Genomic DNA, 16,828 nt, shown 5'->3' with positions numbered 1-16,828 from the left:
GTGCATTGTTTCCAAAAGAACCTAATCTTTTTTTACTATAAGTGTTCTTTGTTTCTCTGTGTATTCTGTCTTTCAAATTATTTTCCAGGAAAGACAGAATACACAAAGAAGCAAAGAACACTCTTAGTAAAAGAAACAAAGAAAATATTTGTGTTACACGAACATGGATTTAGACTGGACACAATTAGATGAATTTTTATTATGATTCTTTAATGCAACTCATTGGGAAAAAGTTCACAGAGCTCCTCTAAAATGGCACATTTGTGTATTTATACATCTGTAAAATTGTGTGCTTTGTGCTTGTACATGCACACACGTGCACAGTGTAAATTGAAAATATCTGTTCAAGCTTTGGAGAAGAAGAAGAAAGTCTGTTCTGACTCAGAAGCCTCTGAGTCCTCCTCCAGTGCATCCAGCTCTTCAGTATCCTCATCTGAGAGTGAGGCTGAGAATGAAAGGAGCAGGAGGAGAAAGCGGAAAAGAAGAGCTAAAACCAAACAGTCCAGGAAACGAAGGAAGGAGGAGAGGAAGAAAGAGGATCCAAGGTGCAAGCGAACCTCAAGCCAAAGACGGTGACTGGTCTCTTAAATTTAAGAATTGCAGTGAAATCTGGGGAATTCTGCTTTGTTTGCATCAAGTGCTCAAGTAGTAAATATGAAAATACTTTTATTGAAGTTCAGGGTTTGGTGCTTGATTTTGTAAACAAACAGGCAAAAAACCCTAAAGCTGAGCTTGTTGTTGTGTTTTCCATGAAATAATTGAAGATCTTTGTAGATAGAAGCAAGAGTGATGTTGAAATTACTAAATCCCATCATGTGAAACTATTCCAGGCTCAAAAGTGAGACTTAAGGCAAATTGCAGAATTTGTACATAAATTTGATTATATTTTTAAAATATTTCATAACAAGTTGTAAATGAAAAGCAAAGTTACTTTCTGGAAAGCAAGAACTGAACTTTCTCTCCAGTAACAGTGGCCCATCCTTCCTTTAGCCTAAAATGGCTTGTTCAACACATTTTGGTTGGTCAACCAACTTTAAGTTTGATGCATCTTGTCTTGGAATTCAGTTGGAAAAGGGATTTTTCCAGCTAATTGTGGTTTCTCACCTTGCTCTTTCCCTTAGCAGCCTTTCTGACAAGAGCGATGTCACAGACAAAGTCGACCTTAGCACAAAGAGGGACAAGCCCGTGGTACGTCCTGAAGAAATCCCCCCAGTGCCTGAAAATAGATTTTTGCTCAGAAGAGATGTGCCTGTTGTCAATGTAGAGCCTGAACCGTAAGGAGCTCTGAGCTTTTTATTCTGATTGGTGAAAACTGTGCATGAAATATTCCTGTTAACATTCTCTTCCTGCTGCTGCTGGCTGGAGTGTCAGAATTCTGCATGAGGTCATTTCATTGTCCTTTTTACAGTTTCTTTTGTAATAGTCCTTGTGACCTGTGCCAGGGGGTTTCAGTGAGATCTCGAGATGGTTTCGTTGATCTTTAAGGATCACGTGTTAAACTCAATTAAAAAAAATTAATGAGTAATTTCAGAAGTAATCATTGAACCACCGGAAATATTTGATCGCAAGGGAAACTTGGGATTGGGAGAGGTGATTTTTCATCTTTCTTAGACTGATTAAGAAACTTTGGTTCAGAATCAGTCACCTGGAATTTCCTGACTTAGAGTATTTGAGAATAAGAGAAAATACTCTTCTTTTTCTACAGAGGAAGTCACAAGTCACAATACTTCCAATGTGTTTTATACCTCCACTGTCAAATTTCCCTGCTTTTGTAGCTGAGCTAATCCATTCCAGTGCCAGATACCTCTAAAATCAGTGTTGGGTTGGTTTGGTGTGTTGGGTTTTTTAATTTCCCTTAATGGTAAAGTCGCCTGTAAGTCTTTCCTTGGAACATGACTCATGTTCCCAAAGATCAGTAACTACTTTTGAGGATACTATGTAAGCTGAAAGGAAAGCAGCAAAGCTTTAGAGCCTGTGAACTATCCTGAACTGAGATCCTGAACTCCTGTGCCCATGCTGTCTTCAGGATTTGTGCCCCAAACACAAGTTAACCTCCTGTGACAGTGTTTTGCAAGTGCATTGTTAGCATTTCTTTCTGTGTCAAGAGATCAGGCTGCACATTTGGTTGAAAACAAATACATGTTGATTTGCCTTTTGTTGCAGAACTCTCTTTGTTTCTTGAAAGAAACACTGAATTCTTAATTCTGTCTAGAAATGAATGAGTACGATGACGAATACTTCTCATTTTTAACTTAAACTGATTGCAAGTTAATTGTTTTGTTCCTTGTAAGTTCATACTTTATTAATTTATGTAGGAAGCTTCTTGATGCTGCGCCAGTTCTGACTGACCAGAAACCATCAGTCTCTAAATCTGGACGAAAAATTAAAGGAAGAGGCACAATAGTATGTGACAATTTTATTTCTTTATTTTCTCTCACCCAGAGTGATGCATTTTCCTGGTCTTAAAATCAAAGGTCAAACATGGTTAGAAGGGAAAAAGGGATTTTACCTTGGTATTTATTTTAAGGATCCTTAGGTGCGCTATGTCCAGGTGGAATGCACCAAAATGCACCCCACAATGCACCCCACCCCCAAAAGATGTGGTATAACATTCTAGGTGTTACTAATTAACATATCTGTCAAAGATTCCCCAATGAGAGGCTCGAGTGAGCTCCCCTCCCCAAGGAACCTTCCCCTGGATGGTTCTATCTGAGTTTACAGAATGTGTTCTGGAGAGGACCTTGGGGTCTGGGGCACACTGATCCCTAGCTACAAAACCTCTAAAATGTTGAGTCTCCGAGCTGAACAAACAAGGCCAAGAATGCAGGCAAAAAGCACTAAGAATACAGAAGCTGTAAAAAGGTATAACAGGGGTATAAAAGAAAAGGTACAAAATCTTCATGGCATCAAGAGTATCTTCCCTGACTTTGAGCTTCGAATTTCCCTGGAGGCTTTGTATGACACTTTATTTACGTGTTGTAGATTCCAGTTTAGAAAGCATTGAAATCTTGACAGGTAGTTGATTTTATAACACGTTTCTTCCATCCTTCCTGTTCCTGTCTTTTTACTTAAAGATTGCTTGAGGGAAAAAAATGCCTAAATCTCAGCTATGAGAAGTCTTCAAATATAAGAATAAAATTACTTCTTTTTAAAGATGGAAACCATTTCAGTCAGATTTACATCTCTAAAGTAATGGGGAGTGACAAGAGCTTTTACTCTCCTCCACTCCTGGGATTTTCTGGCTGTTTTCTCTGAGCATCAGGACTGTAACACACCAAGCTGTGTCCTGAGTGTCTGGAGCCCTTTCTGATGTAAAATTCAAAAGTTTTCCTTTTCTCTGATAATCCACAATCCAGAGCCCAAAATGCTGCACGGCTGTGCTGTTGTTTTTAGTCAGTAGAAAGGGGAGAAAGTAAGAAAATCTTTTTGTATATTTAATTCTGGCGTATTACAAATTGTAGCCTACCATGACTGAGCATATTCTTCACTTCAAGAATCTTTCCTGGATCAGTTTAGCAGGTGGCATTTGGGTAACCATAAACCAAACCAAGGTTAGGTTTGCTGCCAGAATGTTTCTGCAAGTGGAAGTCCTCAAAAAAAAGTGTATATACAGATACAAATATATCTACATCTATTCTAATTAAAAGTTTCATGAGAATGGTTTAAACTGAGACTCCTCTGACCATTATTTCCTTATGTAATGGCCACTCGATTTGGGAAGTACTTTTCCACTGATTCCCATGGTACAATTAATTTAAGCTACAAAATTAGCGCCTTAGATGGCTGTAATGTGGACCAGGGTATTGGAGTGTTTGAGCCCCAACCCTCATTCACAGCCTGGACATGAAATGGGACAGCTGCCTTTGCATCTGGCAGCTTGGATTTGTCCTGGGTACTTGTGGGATCCACTGAAGGAAGGTTTTTAAACGGAATGTTTTGAAATACTCATGTAAACTAAGAGTTGGGGAAAAATTACTTAAAGCTGAATGGAATTGGCTTTTTCCAGGTATTGGGGTTTCTGTCTTGTTTTTCATCATTTTGGCACCCTCTGAGCAAAATTAAGAATGAAAAAAAATGTCTTTTAGGGCTGGCAGTTGGATAAACACATTTTTCTGCCATCTCTAGTAATCTTTATTAGTACGGTTTCTGTCCAGGTGAGGTTCATTGATGTTTTTCAAAATACTTGTTTGTAGGTTCCACGAGACTTCAGGGCATAAAATGTGAGAATTAGGGAGGTCCATGACACCCTTGCAGTCTTTGAGGCCATTCTCCTGTAAAAGCTTTTTTTTTAAGTAGTCACTGCTTCAGCTCAGATGATAAGGAAGCTCTGAGTGGCAGGTTATCTTGATTTTATTTTTTTATATAAGAAGTATGTCTTAAAGCCTTCTGTAATTACCTGGATAAATCAATACATTTATCTTTGTGATTTTGTTCTGGGGGACAGCACTTTTTTCCCCTCATTTTTACTCTTAAGTGGCTCAAAATAATTGAGTCAAATCCAGATGTGCTTTTATTGAGTCAAGGAGCATCTGATTTCCTCACAGAATTTACCTAAGTGTGTATCCCACCGGGTAATGGAAAGTAATGAGTTAGCAATACTAGAGTTCTTCTTTCTCTGCTTCACAAGTAGCTCTTGTTGCCTACTTAAATGCTCTGCCTAAGCATAATTTTTAAAATGTGAAGCTTCATTGCTCTTTTGTGAAAGAGTTTGGGGGTTTTTTTGTGATTTTTTTTTTTGGTTTGATTTTCTCTTTTTTTAGTTGCTTTAAAGTGACTTAATCTGGATTCCCATTTCTGAAGAGTTGAACAGCAGTAACTTTTGAAATGGGGTTTGTCTTTACTCCTATAAACCATGAAGTGTCTGACTAAAGTGAAACATCTGTGCTTCAGTATGCTGAAAACAAGGGTGGTTATCTGCAGTAATTGTGTTATTCCAAAAGAGCATCCATGGCCTCTTCCTTGATTCTTCCTTTCATGTTCTGAAAAACTGGGTGAGCTGCTGGCCTCTCTCAGGCTTTGCAGCATGCTCTGAGAATGAAAAGATGCAGTAGTTCTGTAAGAAAACACTTCCTGCAGCTGTGTGTGTTTGCTGTCCCAGCGCTATCACACCCCACCGCGATCCCGCTCCTGCTCCGAGTCCGACGATGAGGAGAGCAGCGAGACCCCTCCGCACTGGAAGGAGGAGATGCAGAGACTGCGCACGTACCGAGCGCCCAGCGGGGAGAAGTGGAGCAAAGGGGACAAGTAAGAGCCTTAGCACAGGTTGGAAATATCCTGGCCTTTGACAAGCCCTGATTGATTGTGTAGATGTACCACAATGAGAGTACCAGGATGAGAGGAAATGGCCTCAAGTTGTGCCAGGGGAAGTTTCGATTGGATATTAGGAAGTTTTTTTTCCCAGAAAACACTGGAACAGGCTGTCCAGGGAAATGTGGAGTCATCATCCCTGGAAGTGTTCAGAAAATGTGTGGATGTGGTAGTTGAGGACGTGGTTTTGTGCTGAACAAGGTGGTGGTGCTGATGGTTGGACTTGGTGATCTTTAAGGCCTTTTCCAACCTTCAGGATTCAGTGATTTCCTTATCCTCAAGGTGGATTACATGGTTTCTTTGGAGTGAAACAGTCAAATCCACCAACCCTTTATTGTTTTTAGTTTTATGTACCTTCAGCAGTTGCAAACTGTGTGATGGATGGAAGTCAGCTCTCCAAAATTTCTGATGACTTGATACTAAATACGAGCTTCTATCAAATTATGAGAGATAAATCTCAAAAGGAAAACTGAAAAATACTATATTTAACCGTCAGTGAATAATTGCAAATGTTTCCACTGGTTCTCTTTTGTATACCGATATATATTCAAAAACTTGTATTTAAATGCGGTTTAAGGATCCTGTAGTTGTAAAGATCAAAGTCCTGCAGATTAAGGCAGTTAGAACTTAAGCTCTATACATGGGTTCTACAATATGCAAAATTTGCTGGTGTTGGCTCATGTACTTCTTCGAGAGACATAGCTCTTGATAGTGATGTAATTCTGTATCTTAAACTCAGTGTAAAAACTCAGTCAAAACACAATTATGTGGTACAAAGTGTGTGTGTGTTAGGGTTTATTTAAACTTATTTAAAGTTAAGTTTAAAAAGACTTAATTTATCTGAAGTTTTTTAAAGAATTTGCACTTAGTCTGGGGTTTATTTGTTTGTTTTCCAGGTTGAGTGATCCCTGTACAAGCAGATGGGATGAGAGAAGTGCATCCCGGAGATCCAGGTCTTGGTCACATAACGGTTATGCTGATCTGAGCACTGTGAGATACTCCAGTCATCACAAGAAGCACAGGAAAGAGAAGAAGAAGGTGAAGCATAAAAAGAAATCTAAAAAGCAGAAGCATTTCAAAAAGCACAAGCAAACGAAGAAAAAGAAAACGTCCGCCTCTTCAGATGTAGAATCCTCTCATTCCTTCCACAGGAGGACAAAATCATCTTGTGATCGTGAGAGGAAATCCCGTTCTTCCTCATTGTCTTCCAGACGTTCATCCAGGAGAGACTGGTCTAAATCTGATAAGGAAGACCAGACCTCGTCGTCTTTATCAAGCAGAGGGTCTCGCTCGTACTACAGGTCCAGATCCAGGTCAAGATCTAAATCAAGATCTTACTCCAGAAGAAGTTCTAGATCAAGATCAGCCTCTAAATCATTGCGTTCTCGAAGTAGATCACGGTCAAGTTCTAATCCCAGGCAGCAAAAAACTGTTCCCAATTCTCCACGAACTGTTTCAGCACGGTTAAATGACACTAAGTTGACCAAGACTGCTGAGCCTGTCCGAGCAGTGATACTGCCCAGTGACAAAGTTATTGTGCCACCAGTTGTCCCAGAAAACCTCCCTGTGATACCCTTAAGTGACAGTCCCCCACCTTCGAGGTGGAAACCTGGGCAGAAACCTTGGAAGCCATCATATGAGCGAATTCAGGAGATGAAAGCTAAAACAACACACTTAATTCCCACCCAAACTAATTACAGTTTAGTGGTCGTCAAGGAGGCCAACACTTCTTCTTCCTATCGCAAGCAGGAGAGGAGCTCTGAGAGCGATCGGAGCGGTTATTCCAAAGGCCGCAGTGACAGGAGCTCGGAGAGCTGGCCGAGGTCAAGGAGCAGGTCCTCTCGGAGCCGGTCATACTCAAGATCTTACACAAGGTCTAGAAGTCCATCGAGCTCTAGGACAAAATCTCCTTCTTCTGGCAGGTCACCGTCCCCGAGTAAATACCGCAGTGACAGGTCAGGGTACAGCGAGTCCACGTCCGACTATTCCCTCAGCGATGAGGACAGGCATAGGAACAAAAGGAAATCCACAGCCAGCGATCCCAAAGCTCGGGGCCTCAAACTGAGGCAGGAAACGAGCTCTGAAAGCACTTTGCCTTACAAGCATCCAAAGGACTACGACGAGTCTTCCCAAGGATTGAAGGAGAGTGACAGTTTGTCATCCTCAGACTTCTCCTCCGACAGCGAACGCTCTGCCAAAGCCAAAGCGGCCCAAGAAAAAGAAGGCCGTTTTCCATTAGAAGGGGATGCTGAGAAACAAGATAAAAATAGCTTAAGTTCTGAGAGAGGGGAGGAAAAAGCCAAGAGTGAGCGGGTTTCTGATCACTCTAAAAAGAAAGCAGCCAAGGAGAAATGCTCGGAGCAACCCAGAGGTGGTGCAAAAACAAAACGCAAATCCTACTCAGGTAGCAAATGGGACTCAGAGTCAAATTCCGAAAGAGGAGAGGCAAGGCATAATAGGGGGGATTCCAGACCCTCCTCTGGTAAAGAAGAAGGAGAGGCCACCTCAGGATCTGACACAGAGCTTAGTGTTACCAAAAGGATAAAAAAACAATCCAATTCCTCAGAGGGCTTTTTGGGTTCTGACTGTGCGTGGAAGACAAGCAAACAGTTGTCGTCTTCTGAATCCGAGAGTTCTTGTTCCAGCTCAGCAGACACTCGAGGCAAGTCAAAAAAACACAAACATGGCTTGAAAAAGACCCCTAAAAAATCACATTCCAAAAAAGCCAAAGAAAAATCGAAAGGCAAAAAGGAGAAAAAACACAAAGTCCAGAAAAGAAAAGAAATGTTTCATTGGCAGCCCCCGCTTGAGTTCGGGGAAGAAGAGGACGATGAGATAAGTGAAAAGCCGGTTACCAAGGATGATAAAAAAGAAAAGCAGCTTAGCAGGGACATAAAGGATAAAAAACAAGTTTATGAAAAGGATGAAATAGTCGCAGATAAAATGGGAAATGGTGAAAAGTCATGTGTGAATGAAAACCTTTTAGATAAAAACACCACGTGTGGGGCCTCGCCAGATCGCAGCAACCTTAATAAAGAGCCCATTGAAACGAGCACTTCAGCTGGTATGTTAAACTCAGGAATAAACGTGGCTGCCTGCAAGAGTGAGATTAAACAAGCTGAAGAAAATAATCAGAATGGGCTGGAAGATGTTATTCAGACAGATGACAACATGGAGATTTGTACTCCGGATCGTAACTCGCCAGGGAAGGTGGATGTGGACGTTTTGTCTCCTGTCATTCTCACTGCTAAACCTTTAAGTGCTGGTATAAAAAAGGAGTTACAGGTTGAGACCCCTGAGAAAGATCCTGTCAAACTGGGAAACAACATTAGAGACTTTATTAATATTAAAGAAGAAAAAGAAACGGGAAGGCAAGAAGATAACTCTGTCCCTGTGTCTGGTGCTAAAGACTGTAGTTTAAAAAGTGAAATTACTGAAAATACACAAAGCAATATGATAGACAATAAATGGAAGCCTTTGCAAGGTGTTGGTAACTTACAACCAGCAACAATTAGTATGACCACAGAGGTTAAAAGTGTAGCATCAGCACCAGAGCCTAAACCAGCAGGTTTAAGAATTGAAATAAAAGCAAAGAATAAAGTAAGGCCTGGGTCCCTTTTTGATGAAGTGAGGAAAACAGCCCGGCTAAATCGGCGGCCAAGGAACCAGGAAAGTTCCAGTGAGGAGGAATCTCCAAGCAGAGATGACAACAGCGCTTCCAGGAGTCTCAGCAGGTCACGAAGTAAATCTGAGTCTAAATCCAGACACAGAACAAGGTCCATATCCTACAGTCACTCAAGAAGTCGATCCCGAAGTTCTACATATTCATATAGGTGAGAAGTTTGTGCTGCTCCCACAGCCAGTCCTGAAATGTGAAAGTTTCCAGAACATGAAAGTTCTCATATTTCAAGGAATGTTTTTCTCTTTAAGGCTGTGTTTTTTGTTTTGAACAGTCCTGTGTCCTAGAGCCACAGAGCAGTTTGGGTTGGAAGGGGCCTTAAAGATCATCCAGTTCCAACCCCTGCCATGGGCAGGGACACCTTCCACTATCCTCCAAGCCCTGTCCAACCTGGGCACTCCCAGGGATCCAGGGGCAGCCACAGCTTTTCTGGGAATCTGTGCCAGGGCCTCCCCACCCTCACAGGGGAGAATTTCTTCCCAATATCTCATCTCAATCTGTGTCAGTGTGAAGGTATTCCTCTTTGACCTGTCACTCCAGGCCCTTGTCCCAAGTCCCTCTCCAGCTTTCCTGCAGCCCCTTCAGGCCCTGGAAGGGGCTCTGATGTCTCCTGGCTGGACACCCTCAGCTCTCCCAGCCTGGCTCCAGAGCAGAGGGGCTCCAGCCCTTGGATCAACTTAGTGGCTCTATCATTTAGCAAGTATGGAATAAATATTTAGCTAGAAAGCTAAAGATCCATAGCTTCTTTTGGTTCTCATTTTCTGCTGTTCTTCTCCTCAGTTATGTTCTCTCTTGGTGTTCCTTGGTTGCAGATCCAGGAGCTACTCCAGGAGCCGAAGCCGGGGCTGGTACAGCAGAGATCGCTCCAGAAGCCGGAGTAGTTCCTACCACAGTTACAAGAGTCGTAGGTGAGCTCATCCAGCTGCAGATGGTGCCAAACGTGTTCTCCTCCTCTTGCTCCCCCTCTCCCCCTGCTCTCTTTAGCACTTTTGGCTTTTGTTGACTAAAAACCCCTCTGTGCTTTTGTTTCTGTCAGTCGGAGCTATAGCAGGAGTCGATCCAGGAGCAGTTCCTATGGTCACCACAGTCGATCCAGGTATGGATTGTCCTTTTATACAACCTCTGCAAGAAATGTGCTACCCATCAAATCATCTTAGTATTAGTGTACTTCTGTTTATCTCTCTTTAAAATAGAGTTTAATACAGAATTATTATATATGATGCTGTTATATGTCGTGCAGACTATATATTTTATTGCATATGCTATCATACAAATGCATATATAAATATTTATTTATAAAAGTACTTTTTAAGATTACTTTTATCTCATAGAATCCCAGAATGGTTTGGGTTAGAAAGGACCTTAAAGATGATCCAGTTCCAACCGCCTGCCATGGGCAGGGACACCTTTCCCTAGACCAGGTTGCTCCAAGCCCTGTCCAGCCTTGCCTTGGGCACTTCCAGAGATCTGTTATTATAATATCATGATTATAATATAATTATTATTATATTAATATCCTGATGGCAACTTGAATCAAAGCAAAAAATCAACACAAGACACTTCGAAAAGCTGAAAATAACCAAACCATCCTGGCATTACAGTTACAGGTAATGCTGTAAGTAGTAGTGAGCACATTTGCTCGTGTTTTTTTAAATAAAATTGAGTTATAAATGGAATTGCTTTGCTTGTTTTCAGAAGTAGCAGCAAACAAGAATTTTACTGCATCTGCGAAAAAGAGAAAAAGCACAAAACTTTATAGATGCTTAGTATGCCTTTCTTTGTCTTTAGTAAAATTTGAGATTTTTACTGTTATTTTGAAGGTGGTTGTTGTGTTGAAACCTTTATAAAGTGTTCGCCACATCCTTGAGAGTAATTTCTGTACAGCCCCTCATCTCTCTTCTATAAATATCCTTTAAACCAGCATTTAAAATAGCATTTGAGACCAGAAACTCTGAATTCACAATTACTTTTTCCCCCCCTTTAAAGCAGGTCCTACAGCTATGACAGTTACTACAGCAGGAGTCGGAGCAGGAGCAAGAGGAGCGACAGCTACCGGAGATCTCGGAGTTACGACCGGAGATCCAGGTGCGTCTGACCCCGCTTTGGTGCACAAAGGGTTTGCTGAACACAAGCAGAGGATGTTTAACAAGGCCAGTGTGCTGGTTTTTCCCCATAAGAATAAGAACTACACGTGGCAAAAGTAAAAATTTAAACCAAATTCTAATTAAAATCAGAGCGTGTGTGTGAGCGAGGAAGTTGGAAGTTCTGACATTCTAAATATGAGGATGGGGAAGCAACCAGGATAAGGAAAGGTTGATTTCCAGTTCATCGTATGCATGCATTCAAAATTAGCACATTTTCCCAGGGAAATGGTGAAGTCCCCATCCATTGAAGTGTTAAAAACTTGTGGAAATGGCATTGAGGACATGGTTTAATAGTGAAGACAGTGGGGCTGCGTTAACCATTGGACTTGGTGATCTCAAAGGTCTTTGCCAACCTATGATTTGGGGTTTTTTAATAATATCAAGTGTTTCATAAAACCCACATAGCTCTTAAGATTTAAATCAAGTGCTCTGTTACGGATTAAAAGCTGCCTGGTATGCAGGGAATTCCACTGGCTGGTAAATTCTTTTTGGTTACGCTGCAGAAGTGGATTTAAAACAATCTGGAAGGGAAATTAAAAGTTTTTGCTGCAATCCAGATTTCATTTTTAACTTCCTAGAATGTATTTTGAATGAATATTTTTACCTGCAAATCTGTTGAGTTCAGAATAAATTTTATTCTCCTCAGTCCAGGGGATTTATATAAGTGTAAGTGAGCACGTCACAGAGATCAGAGATATGGAGAGTTGGAGATACATTTAATATCACTGATGATTTGTTTTATACCTTTTAATATGCCCCCTATTAGTCATAAATCACACAGGTCTCTAAAACTACTGTACATTTTCATCATAAGAATTTTTTCACAGCTTTATACCAACTCTTAATGGACTTCACTCTCACCCAATTGCACAAAACAGCTTTCATCTTGTGTTCGAGGGAAAATTAATGAAATTAATGAAGAATGTGGAAAAAAAGTCAAAAAACCATTGCTTTATTATGTTGGGAAGCTTCAGAGAAACAGCGTGGGATTAGGAAATGCTCACCTTTCACTTACAAAGCTTCCCTTACAGGCGGGAGGCTGGAAAATCTCTCAAAGCTTATTCTGTGTAATTTGAACGTGTCCTGTGGCTTGTCTGAAACCATCTGGGCTCTGTGTTGACATTTGGCCAGGTGCTGAGCTTGGAATTCATCTGGAGGAGCCAAAACATTTTAAATACAATTTCCACACTGCAGACACACAAACACACCTCTGTTGTGGTTATGGGGCCTAATTTTTAAGACGGTCCTTCAAACAAGAAAATAAAATACATAGCTCGAGGATTTGTGAAATTATCTTAGTTGAGAAATGCTTGCAGTATAAAATTACACTTGTTAGAATACACTTCTCAGTCAGCTCAGTTAGCATTTATAAAAACATTAATTTTGGATGGTTTTTAGCTGTAGCAGAGAAAGCAAGAAGTTACCAACAGTTCGAGTTGAGTTATGCAGTTTTCGTCATGTGAAGTTAATGGTTATTTCAATTTTGAGTATCCTTTAATAACTACATTAGTTATAAGAAATATCACCCCGTATGTTTTCTTATCTGTATCTGTCTTGCCAATTTTTTTACGTGGTGCAATTTTTAAGTTTGAGGCTCAAACTGCATCTTTGAGGCATTTAAATCTTTTTTTATCCTGCAGGTCCTACGGCTCCGACAGCGACAGCGATCGCAGCTACTCTAACAACAGGAGCCCCAGTGAGAGCAGCAGATACAGCTGAGAATGTTCCTTTGAGGATGGAAACTGTATTCCAGAATTTTTTCAGTGTTATATTCAAAAAAACTGTTCTGACAGTGTCACAAGTGAAGGTTGTTTGCTGATTTCGCTGAAACTTTCCCGTTTAACAGTGAACTCAACTCTCTTGCCTACAGAGAGAAGGACTGAGCTCAACAGCTGATATTATTTTTTATTTTTTTTATGACAAATGCAACTTTTACAGAATAATAATAAAAAAAACCCAGTTGGATTTCCTTGAATCAGCTTTTCCAAGCCATGAATAACACTTAGGTGAATTGCTGGCACCACTTTTTGGGTGCAGCAGTCAGGACTGTCTTCAAGTCTGTTTATAAACACCTTAGAAAAGATATGTTAGCAACTATTAAACTGTGAAGTCAATTTCTTATAAAGGCTGCCATTTCTAGTTGATGAAAATGCTTTTTTACTGCTGGAAGCTGTTTCCATGCTGTCTTGATTGTTGATTATTGCATTCTATACAGGATATAGGCGAGGAAAAACAAAGCCTGCCACTCTGTCTTAATCCCTCCTGAACTGTGATGTTCCGGAATTCTGCTGGAAAAGGTGAGATGATGCACAGTGGGAATTGTCAAACTGACAAGCAGTGAGCAAAAGTGTGATGAATGAGTTTGGAGCTGAATATCCAACTTGTCTAAACTTTTTATGTTTAAAAGATGAATTTTGTGATAAACAGCAATGTCCTTCAGAGACTAAAGAAGTGTTTCTGAACACTTCCTGACTTTGATTTCAGTTCCTATTTCAGTGCTTGGCATCCTCCAGCACATTTGGAACGTTGTAAACCATGAGTGTGTCATGAGTTTATCCAAAGCACTCTTTAAAAGCTGACATGATGGTAAGTTTTTGAGAAAACCAGCCAGAAAGGTTCCTTTATAAAACGTCTGTAGCTGTATCCCACTCACCATAGGGAATACCAGATACTGATACTGCAGATACTGAACTATATCTTGTTAAAGTAGGACTACAGAAATACTGGGATGCCTCCTGAAAAGCATGGACAATACTTTCCAAGTAAAGTTTAATACCAAAAACGACTCTTATGTTACAGGTAAATGGTTTGCAAAAAAATAAATAGATTCAAGCTGAAGACCATTGAGTAATTCTTGCGATATTCTGATTGAGTTGATTTAAAATAATTTGTAAAGTTTTTTTGGGGGGGTTTAGAAAGTTGGGTACTGAGGACCAGAATTTTTAATGGCATAATATAACCTGGAACTTGGGGTCTGTAGAGACAAAACAAATGAGGTTTGATTAGAGCTAACGAGCACTGTTGTACCATAACAGTTTCCATTACTGATTTTCTGTAATATCTGGAGATGCTTTCATTTTCTCGTTTTCAAATGTTGGAAATTATTTTTCTTAATCTCATCAGGATCCAGTAGCTTTGAAATTTAAAAGTGGTAATTTCTTGCTTAGGCATCAATTCGTTCTCTCTTTGATTGAATTAAGCTCTCCCAAGTTAGATGATTTTTTGGTACACTTGTGAAACATGGAAAGCAAGTTCAAAGGGAGATGGTGATGATTCCTCCATTTCTGTCCACCCACAGCACGTTCCTGAAACTGAATTGGCCGTGGAGTTTTTCCACTTTTCTAGCAGTACCCAAAACTCTCCTCTTACCCCTTTCCTACACTTAGAGTTTAGTGACAAAGTGTGTGCACGCAACCTTCCTGCCCTTTTGTAAACTTCTGATGCTTTTTAGGATTAAATACATTTAATACCCAAGTCAGGAGACACTTACAGACATATTTCTAACAGCAGCAGCCATCTCAGAGTCCTGAACAAATATTTCAGTGGTACTTGTTGTAGTTTCATCATTTTCAGTACAGTTGTAACTTGTTTTTCCCTTACTAAGAAAATAGAACTAGAGAGTTCATGGTGTAACAAAATCTACAATTATAGCCATTATATTCTATACTTATTAGTGAAAATATTGCTCCAGAATCAGATTTTTATTGTGGTTTCAGATGTGGTTTGACTCTTTAAGGCCAGGAAAAGGTAATAGAAAGATGGTCAAATTAATTAACTGTAGTTATCAAAAATTACTGCACTGTCACTAAAGTCTTTCATATCTTTAGTCAAAGGTTTATAAAGAAATTCCATCACGTAGAGAATGGTTGGGAAGGGGTTGAGGGAAGGGTTGGGGGTATTTTTACTTAGTGAATTCTGTTAAATTGTGCTTCAGATAGAAAATGTCCCCCTGAGCTGGTTTTCTAACGCTGCTCTATGTTTTTGCAATTTTGTTATTCCAAAGTAGTTGCTGTTTGTAAAATAAACTTTTGTACATATCTGCAAATGCTGTTTGCTCTACATCTGGAAAAATCTGTGGTGCTGCTTGAAGGAAACAGGCAGGAACATTAAAAATACACTTTCAGTATCCACGTTTGTCCCTTGCAAGACTCAGACACAAAGTTGCTTTTCCTTTTCCTGACCTACATAGGGGAATGATTCCTCAGCAAGACTCTGGGTTTACATAACAGTCATTGGAGGAACAAATATTTTGAAATTTCCAAGTGATTTGAGGTCTCGCTGTTTCCTCGAGATCTATAAAAGGTTCCTCTCCTTGGTGAAGAGAAACACTTAACAGATCTCCACGGAAATCTGGGAATGGGCTGAGCTTATCGACTCTGCTAAACCTTCTTTCCCAAATACACATTCCCGCATCACTTCCTTAGCGTATTGGAAATGTGGTATTAGTCCATGGCAGCAGATGTAGTGGCTTGCAGACTGATCCATTAGTCTTTCAGACCTTCTGTTCCACAGAAGCTGGATTTCAGTGGAATTACTGGCTTTGCTGTGAGGGAAAGATGAACTGCTTTGGTCTGAGGTGAAAAGGATGAGGGAAGGTGGTTCCTTGTCTTCGGTGTGGTCTGGATAACCTGACACTTCCTGACCTTGGAGGGGGAATGGCACCACCACAGAGATCAGATAGAAGAGTGAAGTGTTGGACAAGCTCCTGTGTCCCAGGGCAGCACAAACCAGCTGCTTATCATGGAATGGCTTGGTTGGAAGAGACCTTAAAAGGGACCTTAAAGCCCATCCAGTGCCACGCCCTGCCATGGGCACGAACACCTTCCACTATCCCAGGCTGCTCCAAGCCCTGTCCAACCTGGTCTTGGACACTTCCAGGGATGGGGCAGCCACAGCTTTTCTGGGAGTCTTGTGCCAGTGCAGAGAAAATTAGGAATTTCTTCCCAATGTCTCATCTGACCCCTTCCTCTTTCAGCGGGAAGCCATTCCCTGTGTCCTGTCCCTCCATCCCTTGTCCAAAGTCCTTCTCCAGCTCTCCTGGAGCCCCTTTAGGCCGTGCAAGGAGCTCTGAGCTCTCCCTGAGCCTTCCTTTCTCCAGGTGACCATTCCCAGTTCTCCCAGCCTGGCTCCAGAGCAGAGGGGCTCCAGCCCTTGGAACAATCCTGTGGCCGCCTCTGGACCATCTCCAGCAGCTCCAGGTCGCTCCTGTGCTGATGACCCCAGAGCTGGACACAGCACTGCAGGGTGGGGTCAAGGGGCAGGATCCCGTCCCTAACAGGATATTAAGGGTAGTCACCAACCTTTCTTTTAAGAACACAGTGTTTTTAATGCTTCCAGAGCCTATTCCCTGCAGGAGTCAATCCTGGGGATCCCAGGGCTGCTCTCAGGTGCTGCTGCCATGGAGGTCACGCTGTCACCTTGAGCCAGCGCCGACAGCAGGGCTGGAGCAGTGCCTGGTAAAAATAGAGTGGTGACACCCAGGCATGGACTGCTTGTGATTAAAACAGATCTGAAATCCTGCAATGAAGTGAAATTAGTGTTCAATTAGGAGTGATTTCATCAAAAAAAAAGTTCTAAGCGAGGTTCGGTGTGCAGGTCTGGGGTTGTTTTGGGAATAGGTTATCCCCAGGATGTAGTGGAGTGGCTCTGTCTCCAGTTGCAGGTGAGTGCCTTGTCTAAAATAAGACAATATTAAATG

General features: G+C 41.1%; 1 protein-coding gene across 11 annotated transcripts in view; it reads left to right on the top strand.

Moving 5' to 3' along the window:
• The window catches only part of NKTR (natural killer cell triggering receptor), a 38,451-nt gene extending 23,276 nt beyond the window's left edge, over positions 1–15,175 (top strand). For 4 of the 11 annotated variants that reach the window (XM_048311962.1, XM_048312537.1, XM_048312629.1 and 1 more), the window contains 9 exons: positions 350–572; positions 1,122–1,274; positions 2,316–2,403; positions 5,099–5,244; positions 6,204–9,140; positions 9,799–9,894; positions 10,023–10,082; positions 10,973–11,071; positions 12,771–15,175. In XM_048311962.1, the coding sequence (XP_048167919.1) occupies positions 350–572; positions 1,122–1,274; positions 2,316–2,403; positions 5,099–5,244; positions 6,204–9,140; positions 9,799–9,894; positions 10,023–10,082; positions 10,973–11,071; positions 12,771–12,849 (3,881 nt within the window). In that variant the 3' untranslated portion in view covers positions 12,850–15,175. Of the gene's footprint in view, positions 1–349; positions 573–1,121; positions 1,275–2,315; positions 2,404–5,098; positions 5,245–6,203; positions 9,141–9,798; positions 9,895–10,022; positions 10,083–10,972; positions 11,072–12,770 lie in introns of those variants that run through there. The other 7 variants (XM_048312364.1, XM_048312275.1, XM_048312195.1 and 4 more) reach the window with 7 other exon arrangements.
• The last annotated feature ends 1,653 nt before the right edge of the window (positions 15,176–16,828 follow it).

This window comes from Corvus hawaiiensis, chromosome 1, assembly GCF_020740725.1.
Source record: "Corvus hawaiiensis isolate bCorHaw1 chromosome 1, bCorHaw1.pri.cur, whole genome shotgun sequence".
NCBI classification, from domain to species: Eukaryota; Metazoa; Chordata; class Aves; order Passeriformes; family Corvidae; genus Corvus; species Corvus hawaiiensis.
This window is presented reverse-complemented; position numbering and strand designations above follow the sequence as displayed.